This window comes from Phaenicophaeus curvirostris, chromosome 8 (genome assembly GCF_032191515.1).
Source record: "Phaenicophaeus curvirostris isolate KB17595 chromosome 8, BPBGC_Pcur_1.0, whole genome shotgun sequence".
NCBI classification, from domain to species: domain Eukaryota; kingdom Metazoa; phylum Chordata; class Aves; order Cuculiformes; family Cuculidae; genus Phaenicophaeus; species Phaenicophaeus curvirostris.
In genome coordinates, this window is record NC_091399.1 from 23,503,815 (window position 1) to 23,527,472 (window position 23,658).

Here is a 23,658-nt window from a genome sequence, read left to right on the forward strand (position 1 = left end):
GTCCTGGGGCAGGACCAGACTCCTGAGGAAGAACCAGGAGGCGGAATGAGATGGGAGCACCTGAACTGAAGCTCCCAGGTCCTAGGTGGGGGCCCCTGCTGCCTGGAGAGGAGTCGATCGGTGAGGACAGAGGGGGGAGAAAACCTGGAGCCAACCAACCTCTTCTGAGAAACTGCAACAGCATTACATTTTCTAGGACCAATATTGTGAAAAAATTGAACAGTGATGGGTTGTAAGCAGTTTCCAGAAATTCTTTGGCTCAGGAATTTATTCTAGATGGATGTTTCAAATGTACATACTCGCAACCAATGCAGCATCCAAAATCTTCCCGGCTCCCCTGAAAGAAATGATCTCGAAATCATTCTTCATCTAGGCTCATTTCTTACTATTGAACTGCTGCTAACCTCCTGCAGGGAATTTCATGCTGAGAATAGTCTTCTTCCAGCTGCCTGGACCATTAAATTCTGTTAGGGTTTATCGGCATTAAGTCTGCTAAAATATCTTCTATTCCTGTATTCTCATTTTTCCTGATTGCTGAAGTCAATTCATTTCAGTTTGTCTCATGCACAGCTTGGGAATCCAGACATCACGTGGCTTTGAACTATGCCTCTGGCTGAGCAGGGTTATTAATGAGTTCTTTAAATCCAAAATGCACGATAGCATTTTTTATCAGCAGTGTTGGACAGAGGCAGCAAAGTCTACACTACGATTCACCTTGGAGAGGAGGAGCTGGAAGGCATTTTTTTTAATGAACAAAGATGGGAATCAGGAGCTGAGAAGATGCCTGGCTCTGTCTCAGAAGTGCCACAAGTGGCTTGCTGGAAGCATCAGAGAATCTGACTCCACCACTTCCCTGGGCAGCTAGTCCCAATGCTTCATTTAGACCTTTTTGCTAGTAAACCTCCCCTGCTGCAACTTGAGGCCATTTGTTCTCGTCTTGTCACCTGGGAGAAGAGCCCAGCACGCACATCACCACAACCTCCTTCCAGGAGCTGCGGAGAGTGATGAGGTCTCTCCTCAGACTTCTTCAGGCTGAACAACCCCAGGTCCCTCAGCCTCTCATAACCCTTGTTCTCCATCCCCTTCCCCAGCTCCATTCCCTTCTCTGGATGCGCTCCAGCCCCTCAATGACCTTCTTGGAGTGAGTGGCCCAGAACTGAACGCAGGGTTTGAGGTGCGACCTCACCAATGCCGAACCTGCCAACCCACTGAGGGGCCACTCGATCCCATCATCCAGATTGTAGTTCATGGTATGGAACAGAACTGGACCCAGCGCTGATCCCCGGGGGCCGAGCAGCCACTGGAATTGCGTTCGATCCACCACATCGCCCTGGGCTCAGCCATCCAGCCAGGTTTTTACCCTGGAGAGGGTGTTGGGAGGTTGAAGGAGAATGTGGCAGCCGCAGGCACCGTCACACCCTGGTGATGGAACCAGGGAAGGGCAGGGACGCCCTTAATTTCAGATCCTGCTAAGGGCACAACTGAAACTTGAAAGGCAAGAGAAAGGGGCCTTGTGAACACATTTTCACAGCATGAGGCCAGGCTGACAGCGTTCAGCTTGCTCAGCCTGGGGAAGAGGAGGCTGCGGGAGAGCTCGGAGCAGCTTCCAGTGCTCCAGGAAAGCTGGGGAGAGGCTCTGGATCAGGGAGGGCAGGGATAGGATGAGCGGGAACGGTTTTCAGCTGAAAGAGGGGAGATTGAGATGGGATCTTTGGAGCGTCTTCCCGTGAGGGTGACAGAGGCAGCCCTCCCCCCCAGGGCTCCCTGACAGCCCAGGGGCGGAGGGGCGGGGCTTGTCTTTGAGGCGGGGCCTTCCTGTCAGCCCATTGGTGGAGGGGTGGGGGTGGGCGGGGCTTGCCCCTGCGGCGGGGCCTTTTCCGTCAGCCCATTGGTGGAGGGGCGGGAGTGGGCGGGGCCTCCTCCGCTGGCAGCCTATTAGCGGGCGGGGCGATGCCCCTGGCAGCCCATTGGTGCGCAGCCCCTGGTGGGCGGGTCCCAGGCCGGAAGCGGCGCTCGGAGCGGCTTCCGGCGGCGGCGGCGGGCGGGGGACATGGAGGGGCCGGGCCCGGGCCCGGGGGCCGCGGCGCGGCTGCTGACGGAGGACGAGATGGCCGAGGTGAAGAAGGACGTAAGTGGAGGGGCCGGGGTGGGCGGCTGGGGGGCGCGGGGCGGGGCCCGGGCGGGGGAAGCGGAAGGGCGGCCAGAGCGGGGGCGGGAGGGGAGCGGGCCGGGGCCGCGCGGGGTTCCCCGCCGGGTTCCTCGCCTCCTCCCCGCGGCCCCCGCGTGGTACTGAAAAGGCGTCGAATAGCATCGTGGAGGGGAGGCTTTCCGAAGGGCTGGGACGAGAGTTGTGAGGTTTAACAAGGCCAAGTGCCGGGTCCTGTGCTTGGGGTGCAACAACCCCGAGCAGCTACAGACCAGGGGAAGGGGGCCTGGAGGAGAGGGACCGGGGGGGGCTGGTTGACAGCGACTGAGCATGAGCCAGCAGGGGCCCAGGTGGCCAAGAAGGCCAATGGCATCTTGGCTTGGAGCAGAAACGGCGTGACCAGCAGGGCCAGGGAGGTTCTTCTCCCTCTGGACTCGGCACTGGGGAGACCGCTCCTCGAATCCTGTGTTCAGTTCTGGGCCCCTCCCCACAAGAAGCATGTTGAGGCTCTGGAGCGAGTCCAGAGAAGAGCAACAAAGCTGGTGAAGGGGCTGGAGAACAGGCTTTATGAGGAGCGGCTGAGAGAGCTGGGGGTGTTTAGCCTGGGGAAGAGGAGGCTGAGGGGAGACCTCATTGCTCTCTACAACTACCTGAAAGGAGGTTGTGGAGAGGTGGGTGTTGGTCTCTTCACCCAGATAATAGGGGACAGAATAAGAGGGAATGGCCTCAAGCTCCACCAGGGGAGGTTCAGGCTGGATATCGGGTAAAAATTTTTCACAGAAAGGGTCATTGCGCACTGGAACAGGCTGCCCAGGGAGATGGTGGAGTCCCTATCTCTGGAGGGGTTTAAAAGACAAGTGGATGAGCTGCTCAGGGCCATGGTTTATTGGCAGATAGGAATGGTTGGACTTGATGATCCTAGAGGTCTTTTCCAACCTAGTAATTATATGAATAAGTTGGGTTGGAAGGGACCCCAAAGCCCATCCAGTTCCACCCTCTGTGCCACAGGCAGGGACACCTCCCACTGGATCTGGTTGCTCCAAGCCCCATCCAACCTGGCCTTGAACCCCTCCAGGGTTGGGGCAGCCACCCCTGCTCTGGGCAACCTGGGCCAGGGCCTCCCCACCCTCATTGTGAAGAATTTCTTCCTGATGTCTCATCTACATCTTCACCTGTTCAACTTAAAGCCATTCCCCCTTGTCCTGTCACTCCAGGCCCTTGTAAAACATCCCTCCCCAGCTTCACTGGACTCCCTTTCAGCACTGGAAGCTGCTCTAAGGTCTCCCCGGAGCCTTCTCAAGGCTGAACAACTCCAATTCTCTTAGCCTGGCCTTATCACAGAGGTGGTCCAGCCTTTCAGTCATCTTTATGATTCATCTGGACCTGTTCCAACAGTTCCGTATCCTCCTTATGTTGGGGTCTTATGAGAGGGGAGTCGACAGGCAGAATCACCTTCCTCAATTTTGGGTTTTTATGTACTTTAAGGTACAATAAAGAACGTTTAGAGTTCAGTTTTGATTTCTTACTAGCTTTATGCATACGTAATCGTTTAAATGCTTTGTCATAGTTTTACAAGGTGTGTTTTTCGAGTTATTACTTGCTTCTCTGGAGCCACAGGGTAGTATCGCAGTGGTTAGCATCCAGTAGTCACACCAGAAGAAATAAGAACTGCTTAAATCAGACTGCTGGGGTGAAGTGATCTGGGTCAGAGGCCTGAATTCACAGAGGCCCATCTATGGCATTTCAGCCATTAGTCTTACAGCATCTCCCTCAGTAATTGGAGGGCATGATGGAAACTTCATCTATAGAAAGAAATACTGTTAGTTTTATCATTGAAAAACAATCCTCTAACTCTGACCTCAGAGCTCCTCTTCGGTTTTAAAGGTTGTGGCTTCAGTCTAAACTGACTTTGCTGTTTCAAAATTGATCAAGTGACTTTGCTATAGGATTGCTTCCCGCAGAAGTGCTGCATTCCCCAAAGTCTTGACTCCAGGAGCTGGCTCGCAACGGTGACTCGTTATGGGTAAACTTGTCGTGAGGAGGAATTACAAGTTTGTCGTCTTAACATTTGAGAGGTGGGAAGGAAGCAGCGAGCCCCACCAAGTCATTACTGTAGAGCAAAGTCTGTTTAAAGTTTGTCTTCTAATGCGTTTACTCTTTCTGTCCCTCATAAACCATTAACCTGTAAGGAGGGGAATTCAGAACCGATACACTTCATACAGGGAAAGACTCATTACAGGAAGACGTTAGTCAGAGTTAGTCTTTCCTTTCAATAACAACTGTCTTCTTCTAAGGTTGAAACGTTAGCTGGCTGACGTTTCAGAGTTTGTCGATTGATCCTTTAGGTGGCAGGATGAGATTTCCATGAGAACTGAAGAAATCTGTATTGCCCACTCCGTTTTTCACCAGTCAGGCATGAGCTGGTTGGAGTTGGACACTGGAAATGTGTTCCAGAGCCACCTAAACTGGTAGAAGCTGTGCTGTTGTGCTTTTCTGCTCTTGTAGTTGTTAGGTTTCAGGGTGTTTGAAAATGTTTCTCAGGAGTTTTGGTCATTTCCAGCTCTTTATATTTGGGATATGTAAAGGTGATTTTGCTCCTGGCTCTCAAATCTTTTTTTTTTTTTTTTTTTTTTAATTATTATTTTGTATCCAGTGAGGCTGGGAGGACTCTTAATTTTTTCACATCAGTAACACTCAGCTAAGAGGCGTCTGACTCCTTATGCAGTTCTGCACAGTGAAAACGCTGGCAGAGGAAACTTTTTTAGTGTTATATAAAACAAGAACTTGTTTTTCAAACACAGGGATGTCATTTGTGATTCTCATCTTCACAAAGCAGTAGATACTGAAACCAGAGAGTTGTGAACGCATGCATTAACTCCGCTTTGATGTTGGAATCAGGCAGGCTTGTTAATGTACAGGTTGAAATAAGATAAATATCATTTCCATGTTTGCACTGTTTGTGCTTGTATGTGCGCTCTGAATGAGGTGGAGGAGTGCGGTTTGTTTTGATAACTGTACAAATAAACTGCTTGGTATAGGAGAGGATGCTTGATCTTCCAAGGAAATTAGAAAGGTGACAATGCAGTCTTTAGTTCTGATGCTGCTACAAAATCGTTAAATCAGCAGGTGGGTTAGAATTGAATAGGGTTACAAAAAAGCACACGTTTCCCCAGGAAGATGTTCTCTGAGGGAATGTGGTGGGATTCCAGGTGTTCCAGTTCCCAAATCATGAATGGCTTTGGATGCAGCCCAGGACCCAGCTGGCTTCCTGGGCTGCGAGTGCACATTGCCAGCGCATATCGAGTCTCTCACTCATCAGCACCCCAAGCCCTTCTCTTCAGGGCTGCTCTCAGTCATGTTGTCCCCCAGCCTGTGTTGAGACAGTGAATTGCCCTGACCCAGGTGTAGGATCTTGCACTTGGCCTTGTTGAACCTCATGGGGTTCACACATAAATAAATAGAAAGATTTGGCTAATGCTTGTTTGTTTTGTTTTTTCAGGCTTTAGAAAGGATGCGTCCTTACCTCTGTGATAAAATCATAGCCGAGAGACATTTTGATTACCTGCGCTCAAAGAAAATACTCACTAGAGAGGACACAGAAGAAATTTCTTCTCGATCTTCCAGCAGGAAAAAAACTGGGAAGCTATTGGACTACTTGGCAGAAAACCCGAAGGGACTGGATGCTTTGGTTGAATCCATCAGACGAGAGAGGACACAGAACTTCCTCTTACAAAAGATAACTGACGTAGTGCTGAAAGTAAAAAATGAGAAACTGGAAGCTCTCAAAGGTGAGAAGTTTATAATAATGTTTTGTGAGACTTGTTTTATATTGAGGGGCAGCAAAATTAAACTCCATCAATTCTTTAAATCGTGTTTCTTTGTACGGATTATTTTTTTATCCTTGCTTCCTCTGTGTTTGGGAAAAGGTTCTTGGGACTATCACCAGTTTGGGGTTAAGATCTGAGCGCGTGTGTCCTGGCTTTGCCTTTTTACTATCTGGACACATCACAGAATCATAGAATCATTAAGGTTGGAAAAGAGCTTTGAGATCATCAAGTCCAGTTGTAAATAATACACTGCAAATCCCCTTATTGTTCTGATGGATAACTCTGTCTTCCCATTTCAGTTTTGCTTTCTATGCGGTTCTAACCCAAAACTCAGAGTAGGTGGTTATCTTCCATCTTGCATTTCTCTTGAAGCTCTTTATTGTTCCGGTTTGGTTAAGCTCTGCACCTCAGCAGAAGATCAGCCAGCGAATGCAGCCTAAGAGGAATTCTCCTGTGGGCCTGCAATGCCAAAATGTCAAGTTAGGCACTGTAGATGTCTACCTGTGTGATGTGACACAGGCATAGAGGTTTTCTTGGCACACAAAGCTTGAAATGACTCTGTGCACTCGTATTTTAAGGCAGATAAAGGAAGTATAAGCCTTCTAAACCAAAAACCTTACTTCCCTTTCCACACCCATCAAAAGGGAAATAGAGGAGAAAGTAGTACCTGTTAACCCTAGAGGTGAAAAAGAGCCTGTAATTTTTAACTGGCTTGGGGTAGAACAGCCTTCAAGCACCATTTGCTTTGGTGTGGAACCATGGAGCTAAAGCGTTTAAATGCTTCAAGAACACAATGAGGAAAATCTATAAAGAGATAGGTCCCAGGGCAGTAACGACTTCCTAAAATGAAGCTTAATTACAGTGCATCTTTATCAAATAGCAGCTAACCAGACACAGAGAGAAATCATTTGCATCAGCCTGGGTATCCTGACTATATCCTTGAATTTGTCATGAATGTGGGAATGTCGCAGGTGAGATGAAGAGGTTTGTCTTCTGGGCTGCATCAAGAGAAGCGTGGCCAGCAGGGCAGTGGAGGGGATTCTGACCCTCTACTGTGCTCTTATGAGACCCCCACCTGGAGTTCTGTGCCCGGTTTTGGAATCCCCAACATAGGAAGGAGATGGAACTGTCGGAACAGGTCCAGAGGGGACCAAGAAGATGATCCAAGAGCTGGAGCATCTCTGCTATGAGGACAGACTGAGAGCTAGGGTTCTTCAGCCGGGAGAAAAGAAGGCTCCAGGGAAAACTTAGAGCAGCTTCCAGGACTGAAAGGGGCTCCAGGAAAGCTGAGGAGGGGCTTTTTCCAAGGTCATGGAGTGATAGGACAAGGGGGAATGGCTTTAAATGGGAAAGGGAAAGATTTAGATTAAACATTAGGAAGAAATTCTTTGTGAGGAGGGTGGGGAGGCCCTGGCCCAGGCTGCCCAGAGCAGGGGTGGCTGCCCCATCCCTGGAAGGGTTCAAGGCCAGGCTGGATGGGGCTTGGAGCCCCTGATCCAGTGGGAGGTGTCCCTGCCCATGGCAGGGGTGGGACTGGGTGATCTCCAAAGTCCCTTCCAACCCGAACCATTCCATGAGTCTGTTATGCGTCTCTTAAAATTATGAATAATCGACCTATGACCATTTTACTGATATTAAACCAGAGCGGAGTTTTACGAATGCACCAGATGGGAATTTAATCCCGTCTCTGTTTTTTGTCCTAGGTCTCAGCTGCAGCACCTGCATGACCTCACTGTATGTGGGAATGAACGATCTTTCCAGATCCTATTCTGATGAGTCGAATTTTTTTGACAAAACCAAAGAGACAGAATCTACCCAGATACACCACCCAGAAGAGGATTATAGCACCGCCCCTTTTGTGTCCGCTGTCTCTCTCCATTCCATGAATTTTCCGATTGCAGAGATGGGAAGTGCCGAGAGCGCTGTTTTCTCGGGTACCCTCCCAGGGCCAGGAGACCCCGGCGCGCCCCCTCTTCCGCCAGAGCTCCAGTCCGAGCAGCAGGAGCCATGTTCGAGTTCGAGTGACAATTGCTTTTTGCCTTTAAGGTCACGTTCTCTTCAGCCACAGTGAATGCAGTGACTCTTGTCTGTTCATCCAACTGGTACTGAAACGTTTTTCGATGTCTTATAAATGTTAAAACCAATGTTTTCAAACTGTTAACCAGCACAATCAGAGGAAACAATCTGTGCTGTTTACTGTTTTTAGGGAGCAGGTCTTTTTGTAAGTGGATGATTCTGGACCTACTTGACTTTATGTTCTTTAGGGAGCATTTTTTCAGAAGATCATGATATTAAACCAGCAAACGTTTGGGTTTTAAACTGCTATATTTAAGATTTCACATTTAGGTACAGATGTTTAAGCTGCAATTATGGAACAAATAGTTTCTGTAGGAAGAAAAAACCTAACAAATCTGACTTTCTTAATGTTTCTGTGATGGGTGAGTTGGGAAAGATGGAGAAGGAAAGTACTGAGTATTGAAAATTACTTTCTGAGCTAAAAGTTTAAGCTCACCAAATTGAACAGTTCTCTGTAGGATAAATTCTGCCTTCTGTGTTTGTGCTCCATTTGCAAAAGGAAAGAGAATCTATCCCGAAATGTTGCTACGCTTTTTTTTTTTTGCCAGAAGTGTCCTTATTGTCTGAACTTTGTTCTGTGTCCTACCAGGAAATTGAAAGGCACTCGGTATTGTGGTGATTTGAGCTAGCAAATAGACTTCCACAAGTCTTAGCATATTATTCTTGTATTACCTGTTATTTAGTTAAAATTTAGTTAGAGATTTCCAATTTGAGATGCACTTTAAATGTAAATTCTCGTTAGTGCTGGCAACGGAATGTAAACTGCTGTAACAGCATCACGTGGGCTGTAAGAAAATGTTCTTGTGTGATGCTGTTGAGGAGCAAAGTTTGCTTGTGTGGTCCCAGAAGATAAGCAGAGGAGGAGTCTTGTAGCAAGGAAGTACCTGGAACTGAAGGGCTCTTGGCAGTGTTGCACTCAGAACTCTTCAAAGCAGACAGGTTTACTTTTCAAATTGTCTAGAGTCAAATGCATTTAAACTGTTTCAGCATGGGAACGTTCTCATTTCATGACACAACGTAATATGCCATATCCCGCTCACACTCTCACTTGTAATCTACTTTTTTAATGAAATTGGCCTATAATCCCTTTAAAATCAATAGGCAAAGACAAACTTTTACTTGGGAATGTGCTCTACACTGGGAAGCAGTGGGATGCTTTCAGTATATCAAAGGGTAGGTTTGTATTTAGGGTTTTCATTTATTTGGGCTCTCATACAGCACTGTGGCTGTGCAATTCCATTCAAATCCAAACCCAGGTAGCATCCCTACGCTGCGTTCTCCATTTGTGGAGGCAGCCCATCTGTGGGACCTCAATATCATCTCTATTTTTTTTTTTTTTTAATGTTTACTCTGGTTTTGGTAGGAGGTTAGAATAAACGGTGTTCACCTACGTGCCATAATGAACAGCTTACAGTCAGCGGAGATGTGGGCTTCTGATTAGTGGTTGTAAAGATCCTTGGGTTTTCTTAATCTGTGACCTTAGATGTACACATCAGGCCAGTGAAAATGGTTTTCATCAAAACCGCTTGGTTCAGAAGCTGCTCTGGAAGTCAAGTGCCTCAATCTGCAAGCAAAATTGTGCTCTCTAACGTGAAATTAAAGGTAGGCTTAAACCCTCTCTTCCATTAACTTGAACTGTAGTTGCACATACTCTAATGTCTAAAACTTGATGTCTAAGTGCCCACTTAAAGAGCTGTGCTCAGGTTTGGATTCTTGTAAACGGGGGAAAGTGAGGAAGCATGGCGTTAACTGGAAAAGAGCATCAGCTTGGGGTGAAAGCAGCCTTGCAGCTCGAAATCCAAACACGCCAGGGGTGTTCCCTGCAGGAAACCTGCCTGTGCGGCACAGCCTGTTAACCTGAGACTTCAAATGAATGTATTCTCTTACCGAATGGTAATAACATGCTTTTTTTTTGTAAATTTAGAATGTTTTTATCACCTTTTGGAATAAATTCTTTTGTACGATTGCCTCTTTTCCTGTCAGCCTCTCTTTATTCAATTGTATGGGTTGGAAGAGAAGTTCATGCTGATGTGTGGGTGTGGTTTTGTGTGCATGGGAGGCTTTTCTTCTTGTTCTGTTTTTAAAGAGAGGTTGGGGTGGTGGCCCGTGAAACACTTGTGCCTGCCGGACGACATTCAAGAGCTGCGTGTAGGAACAAGGTGTCGGTGAACTTGGTTCATGACTGGTACCACTAACCCAACTTTTGCTTTTTTTAAGACTCGGCTTCTTAAAGATGTGAGAAGTGTAGCTTCCAGCCACACGGGACTTGATTCTTAACTTGAGCATCGCTTCTAGCTGTGCATATATTGACTTAATTCTTAATTTAAGGCTTTCCTTTCTATTAATAGCAGGGGAGAAATCAAACCTTTGAGTGCCCAAGAGGCTGACTCATAATAGGATTTGCAGATGTTGCAGGGGCCATGGAGGCTCACTCGCTGGTTGTTCTCATCATACTTTGTGTAGGGTTTCTTTCAAAACAGTGATTATGAGAGATCAGCTGGGCATGGTTTGGTATCGTTAGAGTAAAGGCATTCACCGTAGTGTATCCAAAACCCCTTCCCTGGCCTTTATCCTGTCTCTGTGGTAGCGTGAGGAACCTCACCAGGACCAGCACGTATTTTAGCTGATGCAGTAACAGAGGGAAGGGCCTGGTTGACAGAGGAGGTCTGGGACGTGCTGCTTCTACCCGATTTAGGAAATTTTTAGGTGAAGATGACCTCCAGACCTGCTTAGGCTGGACCTTGATAGGCAGCGGTCACAGCTTTGTCTGCCCTGGCCTTGCTTATACGGAGAATGGTTCAGGTTGGAAGGGACCTCAAAGCCCATCCAGTGCCACCCCTGCCCTGGGCAGGGACACCTCCCACTGGATCAGGGACTCCAAGCCCCATCCAGCCTGGCCTTGAACCCCTCCAGGGATGGGGCAGCCACAGCTTCTTGGGGCAGCCTGGGCCACGGCCTCCCCACCTAAGGTCTTCCTAAGATCTCATCTCAATCTCCCCTCTTTCAGCTTAAGGCCGTTCCCCCTCATCCCTGCCCTCCCAGATCCAGAGCCCCTCCCCAGCTTTCCTGGAGCCCCTTTCAGTCCTGGAAGCTGCTTTAAGGTCTCCCCGCTGCCTTCTCTTCTCCAGGCTGCACAACCCCACCTCTCTCAGCCTCTCCTTGTACAGGAGATGCTCCAGCTCTCACCTCACCTCCATCTGCAGGTGGTCTCTCCTCTACCCCAGACCCTTGACTTCATCCCTGGACTCCCCTGTCCCCATCCCTGGTCTCTCCCATCCCCATCATCCCCGTTCCCACCTCCAGTCTTCATCCCCATCTCCAGTCTTTCCCATTCCCATCCCATCCCCTGTCCTCATCCCATCATATCCCAGGTGTCTCCCATCCCCATCCCCGATCTCCCTCATCCCCCTCCCCGGTCCCTCCCCGCCCCCCCCCCCCGGCCCCTCCCTCTCCCCGCGGGGCGTTGCGCGCGGCGCCGCGATGGCCGCCGAGGGGCAGGACCCGCTGAGTTATTTCGCCGCTTACGGCAGCTCCAGCTCGGACTCGGAGCCGGAGGCGGCGGACGGGGACGGAGACGAGGAGGAGGAGGGGGAGAAGAAGAAGAAGGGCGGCGGTGGGCGGCCGGGGGAAGGCTCGGGGCAGCCCCGCGGGGCCGGGGCGCGGCTCCCCCCGCCCGACGAGCTGCTGGGCCGCGAGTGGCAGCCGCCCGCGTTCCTGCACAGCCCCCTGCTCCGCCGCATCGACTGGGACCAGCGCGTGCTGAGGCCGCCGAGCGAGGTGAGGGGGGCCCCGAGGGAGCCGCGGGCCGCGCCGAGCCGGGGGGGCGGCTGGGTGAGGGGGAACGAGGCCGAGGGCCGCGGCCTGCGCTGGGGACACAGCCCCGAGCGGCTACGGAGCAGGGGAGAGGGGGCTGGAGAGCGGCCCCCGGGAGAGGGAGTTGACAGCGACTGAGCATGAGCCAGCAGGGGCCCAGGGGGCCCAGAAGGCCAATGGCATCTTGGCTTGGAGCAGAAACGGCGTGGCCAGCAGGGCCAGGGAGGTTCTTCTCCCTCTGTACTCGGCCCTGGTGAGACCGCTCCTCGAATGCTGTGTTCAGTTCTGGGCCCCTCACCACAAGAAGGATGTTGAGGCTCTGGAGAGAGTCCAGAGAAGAGCAACGAAGCTGGTGAGGGGGCTGGAGAACAAGAGGAGCGGCTGAGAGAGCTGGGGGGGTTTAGCCTGGAGAAGAGGAGGCTGAGGGGAGACCTCATTGCTCTCTACAACTACCTGAAAGGAGGTTGTGGAGAGGAGGGAGCTGGGCTCTTCTCCCAAGTGACAGGGGACAGGACAAGAGGGAATGGCCTCAAGTTCCGCCAGGGGATGTTCAGGCTGGACATGAGCAAAAAAATTTTCACAGAAAGGGTCATTGGGCACTGGCAGAGGCTGCCCAGGGAGGTGTTGGAGTCCCCGTCCCCGGGGGGTTTAAAAGATGAGTGGATGAGGTGTTCCGGGACACAGCTTAGTGATTGGTAGGAATGGTTGGACTCGATGATCCTAGAGATCTTTTCCAACCTAGTGATTCTAGGATTCTATGATTCTATGACCTGGTCCCACTCCCTCCCACCTGCTGGGACCAGTCCCTGCACCGCGGTATCAGGTTGGGATGGGTCTCCCTGCTTCCTTCTGCCGGCTGGGATAGGTCTCTGCTCTCCCCTGTCCAGCCATGATGGGTCCCCACTCTCTACCTGCCCAGTGGGACCTGTCCTTGCTTTCTTCTGCCGGTTGGGATGGGTCCTGGCTCTCCCCTGTCCAGTCATGATGCATCTCTGCTCTCTTCTGTGTGATGGGGACGGTACCTGCTTCCTTCTGCCGGTTGTGATGGGTCCCTGCTTTCTTCTACCCAGTGTGACCGGTCCTTGCTCCCTGGTGTACGGTTGGCATGGGTCTCCCCGTTCTCTCCTGCCCAGCTGGGATGGGTCCCTGCTTTCTTCTGCTGGCTGTGATGTGTCCCCACTCTGTCCTTTCTGGTTGCGATGTGTCCCCGCTCTGTCCCTGCCTGGTGGGACCAATCCCTGCTCCATGGTATCCGGTTGGGATGGGTCCCTGCTTGCTTCTGCCTGGTGGGACAGGTCCCTGCTCTCTCCCACAGCCCCCGAAGGAGTTCAAGGTGTGGAAAACTAACGCCGTGCCCCCACCAGAGAGCTACACGCAGCCTGAGAAGCCACCCCCACAGCCTCCAGGCCTTGACATGGCCATAAAGTGGTCCAACATCTACGAGGATAATGGTGATGACGCGCCCCGGCAGCCCAGCAAAGCCAAGTTCCTGCCAGATGAGGAGCAGGAACCCGTAGAATCAGGTGAGGACGTGGTGTGGGGCCGCTGTGCTCCACACAGGCGCGTGTGGTTCACAAGCGTGTGCATGGGGAGGCGAACTGGGTGGGTGGTTTGTGGCTGGAGACCTAGAAGAAAGCTGCTAAGGAATAGCCAGTGACAACCAAGAGAACAAAGCGAGAAAAATTCTGAGCTTTCAGAACACACAATGGTGTTTTGGTAAAGTTGTCAGCAAACCTCAAAAGGAAGGACTTTTGCTCTCTTCCTCCTTTTTTTTTGTTATGGATGTTCCTTCCCCAGTGGCAGGTTTCCTGTCTCTGTCTTACTTCAGTTGTCCTGGAGGCTTATTCCCTCCCTTTCTCTTAGCCTTCATCCAAAGAATGAGAAGAGAAACATTCCTTTGACCAACGTCAATGTTTGAGATGTCATTTTCTCACTTTTTGTCTTATCTGTTTAAGTAATGCTTTTTTAGAACAGGCACAGTATCTTAACAAGCCCCCTTTTTAGTTATCCCTGATGGTCTTTGGTAGGAACACCATTCCCATTCTGTCCACACGCTGTCCACAGTCCAAAAATGAGGATGTTGTCTATCAATTCAACTGCCTTTCTTCCAGGCATCTTGAATGTGCTTCAGTCAGTTGCCCTGAGATAAAGATGGTGTTTAAGACAAAGCTGCGAGCTTTGCTGACGTTGCTTAACTCTGTCTTTTATTTAAAGATGACGAAAAAGATGACGAACCAGGTTCTGCCAAGAAACGTAAACTGGACTCTGGGGAGCAGACGAAGAAGAAGAAATCATAAGGATTCATCCTGGATTTGGCCACTTCAATGGACTTGCATTCCTTTGCCGGAATGGGAAACAAATATGTGTTTGCTGAATTTCTCTCCTGTCGGGTAGGGAATTTTATTTCCATAGTACGCTTGCCTTTTGGAAAGCACAAAATGAAATGGACTGTGTCGTGATAGGAACTCAACTACTGAACAAAACCTGTTTATTTAAACGAGGGATTCAGAAGCAAGATCCATCCCGATAGATACTTGTGCTCATGGAGGTTACGGAGCTTCGTGGTATTTTGTTTATCCAGAAACCTAGTAACGTGATTTTTTCTGGACCGACTTCTCCATTGTGTCAAACCCTTTTATAAAGGAGTATAAACTAAAGTCCTGTCCTGGTGCTGTGCTTGCATAACGGTGTTTTGAAACGTGTAAAGAGTGAAAATAGGTCACTGGAATAAAACTACCTTTGAAAGCCTGTGTGGTATAAACATTGCATTACGTGCTTGGTGAAGAGGAGGGATGAACTCAGTGCTGTATGTGTTTCAGTGATGTATTTGTTATGACACAACATATTCCTCAGGGTTTTGTTTGTAATAAATAGACAACTGCAAACAGAAAACACATGGGCCTGGTAATGGAGTTTGATATTTGATAATTAGTTTTGATGTTATGTGGTCTGCATCAGTGAAACATGAGATGAGCTGGTGCCAGGAGAATCAAATCTTCTTAAAACTGAAAATCTTGTCTAGATATTTATATGAGAAATATTTATGACAGAGCTGTGATAGAGTCTTTACTGCCAAAGTGTATTTAGTTCAGTACAAAGAGTTGGTAATTTTAAAGTGCCAGTCAGTGCATGGTGCATTTGTGATCATAGGATGGGTTGGGTTGGAAGGAACTTTAAAGCCCATATCTAGTCCCACCCCTGCGATGGGCAGGGACACCTCCCACTGGATCAGGGGCTCCAAGCCCCATCCAGCCTGGCCTTGAACCCCTCCAGGGATGGGGCAGCCACCGCTGCTCTGGGCAACCTGGGCCAGGGCCTCCCCACCCTCACAGGAAAAAAATTCTCCCTGAGATCCCATCTCCACCTCCCCTCTTTCACCTGAAAACCATTCCCCCTCATCCTGTCCCTGCCCTCCCTGAGCCAGAGCCCCTCCCCAGCTTTCTTTGAGCCTCTTTCAGTATTGGAAGCTTCTCTAAGATCTCCCTGGAGCCTTTTCTTCTCCAGGCTGAACAACCCCAACTCTCTCAGCCTGTCCTCATATGAGAGGTTCTCCAGCCCTCGGATCATCTCCTTGGCCTCCTCTGGACTCTCCCCAACAGCTCCGTGTCCTTCCTGTGCTGAGGACTCCAGAACTGAAAGCAGGACTCCAGGTGAGGTCACATGAGAGCAGAGCAGAGGGGCAGAATCCCCTCCCTTGAGGTTATTGTTGGGGGAGGTTATTCTTGGGGGAGGTTATTCTCCTCCTTTGATCCCATTCCATTGCTGCCAAAGGCATTTTCTGGATGTGCTGACTAAGGTGAGGTTGAAAGAAGGATACAACCAGAGGCAGCGATTAGCTAGGCAGTCTGCAGCTCTCTCAAAACGCAAAGGCTGAAACAAAAGCAGGATTTCTGTAGTGTGAAACGTTGTGCAAGTAAATAAAATACCTGAAATCTGGTGTTTTCATTGCACAGGAGCCTTCCCGTGGGACGTGCAAATCTCAGAATGGTTCTATTCTGAGAAAAACGTGTTGGTAGCAGTGGACTGCTTTGTCAAAGCTTGTAAGTCATACAATTAGGAACCAAGAAACAGCAAGAATGACAGCGGGACAGAGATCGCAGTGAGCCAGTTCCTCCTGCGCAGAGTACCAGAGCGAGGGGAGCGACGTCGTCTTCAGGAGAGTCCAAAGAATTTGTGTCACTGATAGAAAAGTACAAAGATGTGGAAGGCAGAGTCACACCAGAGATTGGAATGGGTTTGTGCTCCTGGCTCCTTTGAACTATTTTCTTCAGGGCACTTCTGAAAAAAGCAGGAATTTTCAGGGCAGCCAGGACCTGTGGAGCTGGATTGACAGAAGAATGCAATGAATTCAATGAATGGAGATAAGCAGTTTGAGTCCTTATCAAATAATTTTATCAGTGCTCGTCATTTAGAAGACGAAGTGCTCTTCATCTTTCAAATATTTTTGTCTTGGTAGCTTCAAGAGACAAATCTCATCTTTATTTTGCTGTAGGGTATGAGCAGCGACACAAGGACTCCGTGTGCTGTGTTCTACCAAAGCAAGCTTACTCTTTGGAGCACTTATTAATTTCCCATCCCTTTGCTTAACTTCTCCCACTGTTTCTTGCTGTAGGTGGGACTGATGTGAAAACAAATATAGGATTAAAAATGGGGTAACCCCACTAAAGTGTAACGGGGAGTTAAACCCAAACCAGAGGTCTTATCAGGAGGGGATTAACATGCTCTGCTCAACACAGCACAAACAAACAAACCACCCCGTACAGCAGCAGATTCCCAGCAAAAGTAATTGGGGAGCATTCCCGTTGGGAAGCAGAACATGGTCCAGTTTTGTTAAGCAAGTGTTTTCTCTGACCCAGGGTGGGAAGGGATGTCTTGAGGAACCAGACAGGTAACGTGACAGACTGATTTCACTTCTTTTGCAGGAAGGATCAAAACTGCTTGATAAAGACTTACAAGACGGGTTTGACAAAACATCCCCAGGCTGAAAAACCCCAACTCTCTCAGCCTGTCCTCATATGGGAGGTGCTCCAGCCCTCAGATCATCTCCGTGGCCTCCTCTGGACTCACTGTAAGTGATCTATGTCCTTCCTGTGCTGAGGACTTCAGAACTGGATGCAGGACTCCAGGTGAGGTCTCATGAGAGCAGAATAGGGGGTCAGAATCCCCTCCCTCACCCTGCTGGTCCCACTGCTCTGGGTGCAGCCCAGGATATGGTTGGTTTCTGGGCTGTGAGCGCACGTTGCTGGCTCATGTTGAGCTTCTCATCCACCAGCACCTCAAGCCTTTCTCCTTAGGGCTGCTCTCCATCCATTCTCCACCTGGCACGTGTTTGTGCCCCCACCCGGGTGCAGGACGTCGCCCTTGGCTTTGAACTCCATGGGGTTTGCACGGCCCCAACTTTCCAGCCTGTCCAGGTCCCTCTGGATGGAATCCCTCTCCACGTGGCCACACGTACATCAGCAAGTCATTTGGCACAGTAAGAGAGCGCCTGTGAAGCAGTCTGAGTGCATTAAAGGCACTCCTGGAGTGCATCCTCTGGTCTGAGTCTCATCTGAAAGGAATCCAGCTGGTGCGCTCGGCAAACCTGAGCGGAGTCGAACGGGCTGATAGGGAGAGTCCCTTCAAAAGCAGCCTCCTGATCCAAACCGCAATACCTCTGCAGGCACACCCTGCTGCGTGCGCAGAGCCCGAGCGGCCCCGGGACACGCCTGTGCACCCAAATACACCCTGCTGGGAAGAACAACAGCGTTCAAGGTTTGTGCTCTTGGTAGTGAGCCAGTATCACCTTCTAGACTCAGCTTTATCCTCACCTTTGGTGGTTTTGCTATTAATTGATCCACTGGTTCTTATATTAAGAGCAAGGGGTGGTGGAGAATGAGAGTGGGAGCAAAATCATTGCTTCTCCGTTCCCAGATGGGTAACATTTCTCCTTAGGGATGCTGCATTAATTCCTGCAAGAACCAAATGTGTGTATGGAGCTCAGCTCTGTTTGAATCCCACTACAAGGCAGTGGAAAGGGTTCTGTTTGAAGCTAATCACACACATAAATCTGTGCTTCTAGGAGCCACAGCATGGGGCCTTTCATTCGTGACAGGGAGTGAAGGCAACGTTCCAGGCTTGGGGAAGAGCGGCTGGAAAGCTGCCCAGCAGAAAAGGACCTGGGGCTGCTGGGTCAACAGCACCTGAACGTGAACCCAGTGGCCCAGGTGGCTAAGGAGGCCAACAGCATCCTGGCTTGGATCAGCCATGGTGTGGCCACCAGGGAAGGGATCATCCCCCTGGGCTCAGTGCTGGTGAGGATGCACCTCAGATCCTGGGTTCTGTTTTGGGTCCCTCAGAACAAGGACACTGAGGGGTGGAGCATGTCCAGAAGAGGAGAAAGCAGCTGGGGAAAGGTCTGGAGCCCAGAGGTTCTGGGACCTGGCGTTGTTTAGTCTGGAGAAGGGGAGGCTGAGGGGAGACCTTGTCGCTCTCTGTGGCTCCCCAAAAGGAGGTTGTGGTGGGGTGGGTGCTTGTCTCTTCTAACAAGTAACAGGACGAGAGGAAAGGGCCTCAAGTTGCGCCAGGGGAGGTTTAGATTGGATATTAGGAAAAATGCCTTTCCTGAAAGAGTGGTGAACCCTGGCAGAGGCTGCCCAGGGTGGTGGTGGAGCCTCCTTCCCTAGAGGGGTTCAGAAAGTGTGTAGACAAGACGCTTGGGGACATGGTTTAGTAGGCACGGCGGTGTTGGGCTGATGGTTGGACTGGATGAGCTTCGAGGTCTCTTCCAACCTCAGGGATTCTGTGATTCTTGCCATGTACCTAGCATCAGAATAAGGAAAGTGAGTTGTGTTGTTTTACTCCTAGAAAGAATGGATCCTATTCCCCTCCTTAAGCTTTTTTCTCAGGAAAACAAGTATATGAATTTAGCTCATTTACAAGAGGATTTTTTCATTTCAATTCTTAGAAGATTGGTTTGATTTCTCCCTGAGGACATTAGGGCAAGGGAGAGAGAGAGATAGATCATTTCCAGATGCTCTTTGCTCACAGGCAAAGAAAAATTCTGCTTCATGATAACATTTGTGACTATATTTAAATATGAGTATGTATTTTTATACGCAGAACTGACAGGGAGAGTGCAAGCCAGGATAAGAGGCATCTTAAAAGCATAGAGGCATAGATGTGCATTGTCATGGCTGCATTAATAGATGGGAATCGCCCCTGTTGACTTTGGAGCTTCCCTCTCTCTGTCTCCTATGGGCAAGCAGAGGAGATGGATGTGGTTTTGAGACAGAAGCAGAAGCTACATTGAGCGTGCTTCGCAGTAGATAACTGACTCACCAGTGCTTGTTGAAACAGATGTATAAAAATACATCATTCACCTTTCCTCTGATGCTTTGGGTACGTTTCCTAATGGAATCTTAAAGACTTGGCCCAGGGAATGACGAGTAGTTTGACTTCAGCACAGGAAGGATGTGGATCTGTTTGAGCGAGTCCAGAGGAGGCCACGGAGATGATCCCAGGGCTGGAGCACCTCCTGGATGAGACGGGCTGAGAGAGTTGGAGTTGTTCAGCCTGGAGAAGCCTCCAGGGAGACCTTAGAGCAGTTTCCAGTGCTGAAAGGGGCTCCAGGAAAGCTGGGGAGGGGTTCTTGATCAGGGAGAGCAGGGATGGGATGAGGGCGAAAGGTTTTCAGCTGAAAACTAGGCACCTAATCAGAATCCAAAGAGACGCGACACAGTTCAAATCTATTTAGTTTGTGTTTGGTTGGTTAAGCTTTATTTTGAGAAGGCTTTGGGATAATATTAGTTCTTCAGAACTAAAAATTCGATCAAAATCCTGGCAACTGTTCAAGGTAAATGAACAACCTTGCAATAAAGGAGTTTCTGTCACCTTGGAAACGTAGCTTCAAAAAGCCAGTTGGAGTAATTTTAGTTTCAGACGTCCCTCTGCCCTTGTCCCTCCCATGCAGATTCTGTTTTTACACTCAGTGTATCCTGTTTAGCTGTGTTTCTTTTCTATAGAAACAACAGGGGAATTTGCTGGTCAAAAGTGGAAGAACACTGAAAAATGACCTTGCACATGATGTTTCAGAGCAGAAACCGGTGTTTGGGAACACACAAAGTTAAACCCATCCAAAAATAGATCTGAAAAAACCTCAGCAATTTTAGATCTTAGAGCTCAATGTAATAAAATTGAAGTTTAACTATAACCCATGGGATGGTTTGGGTTGGAAGGGACCTCAAAGCCCACCCAGTTCCATCCCCTGCCATGGGCAGGGACACCTCCCACTGGATCAGGGTGATCAAAGATCCATCCAACCTGGCCTTGAACCCCTCCAGGGATGGGGCAGCCACAACTTCTCTGGGCAACCTGGGCCAGGGCCTCCCCACCCTCACTGGAGAACATTTCTTCCGCAGATCTCATCTCAATTTCCCCTCTTTCAGCTGTATTAAAGTGCTGAGGGCCGTTGTTGTGGGTGTGACACAGATAATGCCATGGCACGACTGGAAACTCAAGTAAGTAGAGATGAAATTAAGATAGAGTGGTGCTTCTGTCCACTAAAGAATGTAAATATTTTGAATGTTTTCAATAGCTCGCACTTCTCAATAACATCTCACCTGAAGGGCGCCCTTACTGTGAGGACCACTTTGTAGCCTTTCCCATCTACTTGAAGTCAGCTGAGATACATGGACTTTCCAGTCCAACTCAGAAAATATTTCCAAGCATTGGAAAAAAATTGCTGTTTCTAATGGTAGACGTGGTGGTAGAAAGGAACTTTAAGAAAGTTTATCCTCCTGGGAACACATTCATTAAATTCACCTGCAGCTCTGTGTTCAGCTCTGGAATCCTCAGTCTGGGACTATTTATCTCCATAATTCATCACTCAGGGCCCAAATTCATCAATTCATCAGGGCCCAAATGTTGCCACCCACGTATCAGCTTCTTGACCAGGGATATCTTCCTCATCAAGGCATTTTGTTTTCCAACTTAAGTTTGACTTTTCTGTTTGTGCAGTCATTTACAATCCTCACAACATCAATATTCCAGAAGCCTTTGGCTAACACTCTCAGGCACATGGTATGGATGGTGGGGTTGTCCTGTGCAGGGGTAGGAGTTGGACTCAATGATCCTTGTTGGGTCCCTTCCAACACAGGACATTCTGTGATTCTAAATCCAAAAAGATTGGTGATATCTCCGTCTGCTAATGAAAAGAACTTCTAAATCATTTCTCTGTGTACCTTCAGAAGAATACTGCTCTCTATTTATTTAAGCATGTCCTAAATGTCTGTCCATCTCCTAATAAAAAGCCTCTTTAGCCAATCAAAGCTCCGCTTCCATTGTCTTGAAGTAGCTCTTACTTTATGTAAAAAAAGCTGAGTAAAAGCACTCACCTTCAGGGCTTTGTAGCTCCTGCACAAACCAGGCTGAGCTGGAAACAAAAGCTCAGCTTTGACTCTTACCCCACTGGCTCAAGTGAGTTCCAGCCAGATCCTTCGTGTTGTTTTATCTGCAGAGGGGTTTTTTGTGTGATCAATGCCAACTCTGTTGGGCAAATACGGGGTGCGTAGGGATTTAAAGTAAAAATCCAGCTGCCAACAAGAAAAAGTGCTTTGTAACCAGGGTTTGGAATGGAAACAATTTTCTAAGATACGGATCAAACTGTGTTTATAGACCCAGCTATTGGCAGCTTTTCCACAAGTTATTTCCTGTGTGCCTGTTGCACAGAGCAATAATCTCAGTGCTTAAACTAACACAGAAAACCATATAAAACATGAAGAAAATACTGTGGGAAGTAGCACAGAAAACACAACGATGGTGAATTTGCTTTTGTTTCCATAGCTAATACTCATGGGAGAAGGCAGGGCTGCACAGCAAACGTCACTACTCCAGTTCGGGGCAGGACCTGGTCCTTACTCTGGCTGGTACCTACTTTCTACTGATGTTTTAACGGCTAAAAAGAAATATCCAAATAACAAAACCTTCCCCAAATGCCACCTAAATAAAAGGAACTGGCTAAAAGTTCCATATAGTTACTTAAAGTGCAATTTTTTTACACTGACGGTGGTGAAACGCTGGCCCAGGTTGCCCAGAGAGGTGGTGGAGGCCCCATCCCTGGAGACATTCAAGGCCAGGTCGGATGGGGCTCTGAGCAACCTGATCCTGTTGAAGATGGCCCTGCTCACTGCAGGAGGTTTGGATCTGGATGACCTTCACAGTCCCTTCCAACCCAAACCATTCTATGGTTAAGATCAGGTAGAGAAGGTGGCGTTGGGCTTTTCCTTTCCTTGGGCCCAGAGATCACGAAGAAAATGGAATTTTGGGTTAATCTGCTGGAGATCGGTGCATTTGTTGGGCACAGCGAGTGCGCTGTCAGATACTTTTGGGGTTTCTGCATTCCTTGCATGTTATTTTGCCTGAGATGCTGTTCCTAGTCCAGGCCAGGAGAGCCGTGGCCATCTGAGAGGGCAGGATCTGACCCCTCAGGACACCCGGCTCCTGAACCTTGGGACATCCCACCCACCACAGCCTCGTCTGGGATGTCTCCCAACCAGAGGCGCTCTGGGACGGTTTTACATCTCGCTCTGAAACTCGGAGACAGACATTTCCCAATACGTGTATTTAAAGGAATGCAAATGGTTTCAAAAGACGGGATGGCAAAACGACATTTCGGGGTGTTGCAACGTGACACGTGGTAACTATTTTTTACAATGAGGGTGGGGAGGCCCTGGCACAGGTTGTCCAGAGAAGCCACGGCTGCCCCATCCCTCAAGGTGTTCAAGGCCAGGCTGGGGGAGGCTGTGAGCAACCTGATCACAGGAAAACATTTCTTCCTACTGTCTCATATAAATCTCCCCTTTTGGCTTAAAACTGTTCCTTCTCTTCTCCAGGCTGAACAACCCCAACTCTCTCAGTCTGTCCTTGTGTGGGAGGTTCTCCAGCCCTCGGATCATCTCCGTGGCCTCCTCTGGACTTGCTCTAACTGATCCATGTCCTTCCTGCGCTCAGGACTCCAGAGCTGGACACAGGACTCCAGGTGAGGTCTCACCAGAGCAGAGGGGCAGAATCCCCTCCCTCCCTGCCGGTCCCGCTGCTTCAGATGCAGCCCAGGACTCTGTTGGCTTTCTGGGCTGCAAGGACCCATCACCAGCTCATGTTGAGTTTCTCATCCACCAACACCCTCAATCCTTTTCTTCAGGGCTGCTCTCAATGCTGCCTTCTTCAGGGAGGCAGTGTCCCACCCACCACCACCAGATAGGAGGTGGTGATGGCTCCTCTGCTGTCACCCTCCCCAATCACAGAATCATAGAATAACCAGGTTGGAAGAGACCCACCGGATCATCGAGTCCAACCATTCAACCCCAAGATAGGTTTATCAAGCAGTTTCTGAAATATGTTATATAAAGAACTGCAAAATAAGTTCCTGAAACTGTTTATAATGAAACGAAGTGCAGGAGAATTAGATGTTAACCAATGAAAGCTCTCTCAGTGCTTTATCTTGGTGAAAAATCAATGGCATCCCATTTCCTAGGACAGATTTTTGAAAGGCCGTGCACTTGCTAATGGAATAAATGCACGATGTCGCTGAGCAACACATACAACAAATCCAAATTTTCGTCTGCTTCAGCGGCCACGGTTCATTATTTGCTCTGTCCTAATGCCGTTTGTCTTCTACCTATGTGTCATTTTGGCTGGAATAGGAAAGGCTACTGACCCCAGAGCCAACTCCATCCCCACTTTGCTGGGGATGCAGCATCCACAGGCTTTTCAAGCGAGCGCGTTGCTGTTCCTACGCAGCCAGGGCTGCCGAAAAAC

At 49.2% G+C, this 23,658-nt stretch overlaps 2 protein-coding genes across 2 annotated transcripts; both read left to right on the forward strand.

Moving 5' to 3' along the window:
- The first annotated feature begins 2,006 nt into the window (after window positions 1-2,006).
- On the forward strand, window positions 2,007-10,015 carry BCL10 (BCL10 immune signaling adaptor). The gene is made up of 3 exons (XM_069862777.1): window positions 2,007-2,128; window positions 5,646-5,934; window positions 7,677-10,015. Exons 1-3 carry the CDS (start codon window positions 2,051-2,053, stop codon window positions 8,042-8,044), a joined length of 735 nt encoding a protein of 244 aa, XP_069718878.1. The 5' UTR covers window positions 2,007-2,050; the 3' UTR covers window positions 8,045-10,015.
- A 1,483-nt stretch (window positions 10,016-11,498) lies between these two features.
- On the forward strand, window positions 11,499-14,756 carry C8H1orf52 (chromosome 8 C1orf52 homolog). Its single transcript, XM_069862135.1, has 3 exons — window positions 11,499-11,826; window positions 13,178-13,385; window positions 14,077-14,756. Exons 1-3 carry the CDS (start codon window positions 11,530-11,532, stop codon window positions 14,157-14,159), a joined length of 588 nt encoding a protein of 195 aa, XP_069718236.1. The 5' UTR covers window positions 11,499-11,529; the 3' UTR covers window positions 14,160-14,756.
- The last annotated feature ends 8,902 nt before the right edge of the window (window positions 14,757-23,658 follow it).

Excerpts from the sequence above, each read along its gene's own strand:
- C8H1orf52 (XM_069862135.1), top strand. The coding sequence starts at position 11,530 with ATGGCCGCCGAGGGGCAGGACCCGCTGAGTTATTTCGCCGCTTACGGC. Across the intron at positions 11,827-13,177 it reads TGCTGAGGCCGCCGAGCGAG|CCCCCGAAGGAGTTCAAGGT; the intron begins GTGAGGGGGGCC and ends TCTCTCCCACAG. Across the intron at positions 13,386-14,076 it reads GCAGGAACCCGTAGAATCAG|ATGACGAAAAAGATGACGAA; the intron begins GTGAGGACGTGG and ends TTTTATTTAAAG.
- BCL10 (XM_069862777.1), top strand. The coding sequence starts at position 2,051 with ATGGAGGGGCCGGGCCCGGGCCCGGGGGCCGCGGCGCGGCTGCTGACG. Across the intron at positions 2,129-5,645 it reads TGGCCGAGGTGAAGAAGGAC|GCTTTAGAAAGGATGCGTCC; the intron begins GTAAGTGGAGGG and ends TTGTTTTTTCAG. Across the intron at positions 5,935-7,676 it reads GAAACTGGAAGCTCTCAAAG|GTCTCAGCTGCAGCACCTGC; the intron begins GTGAGAAGTTTA and ends TTTTTGTCCTAG.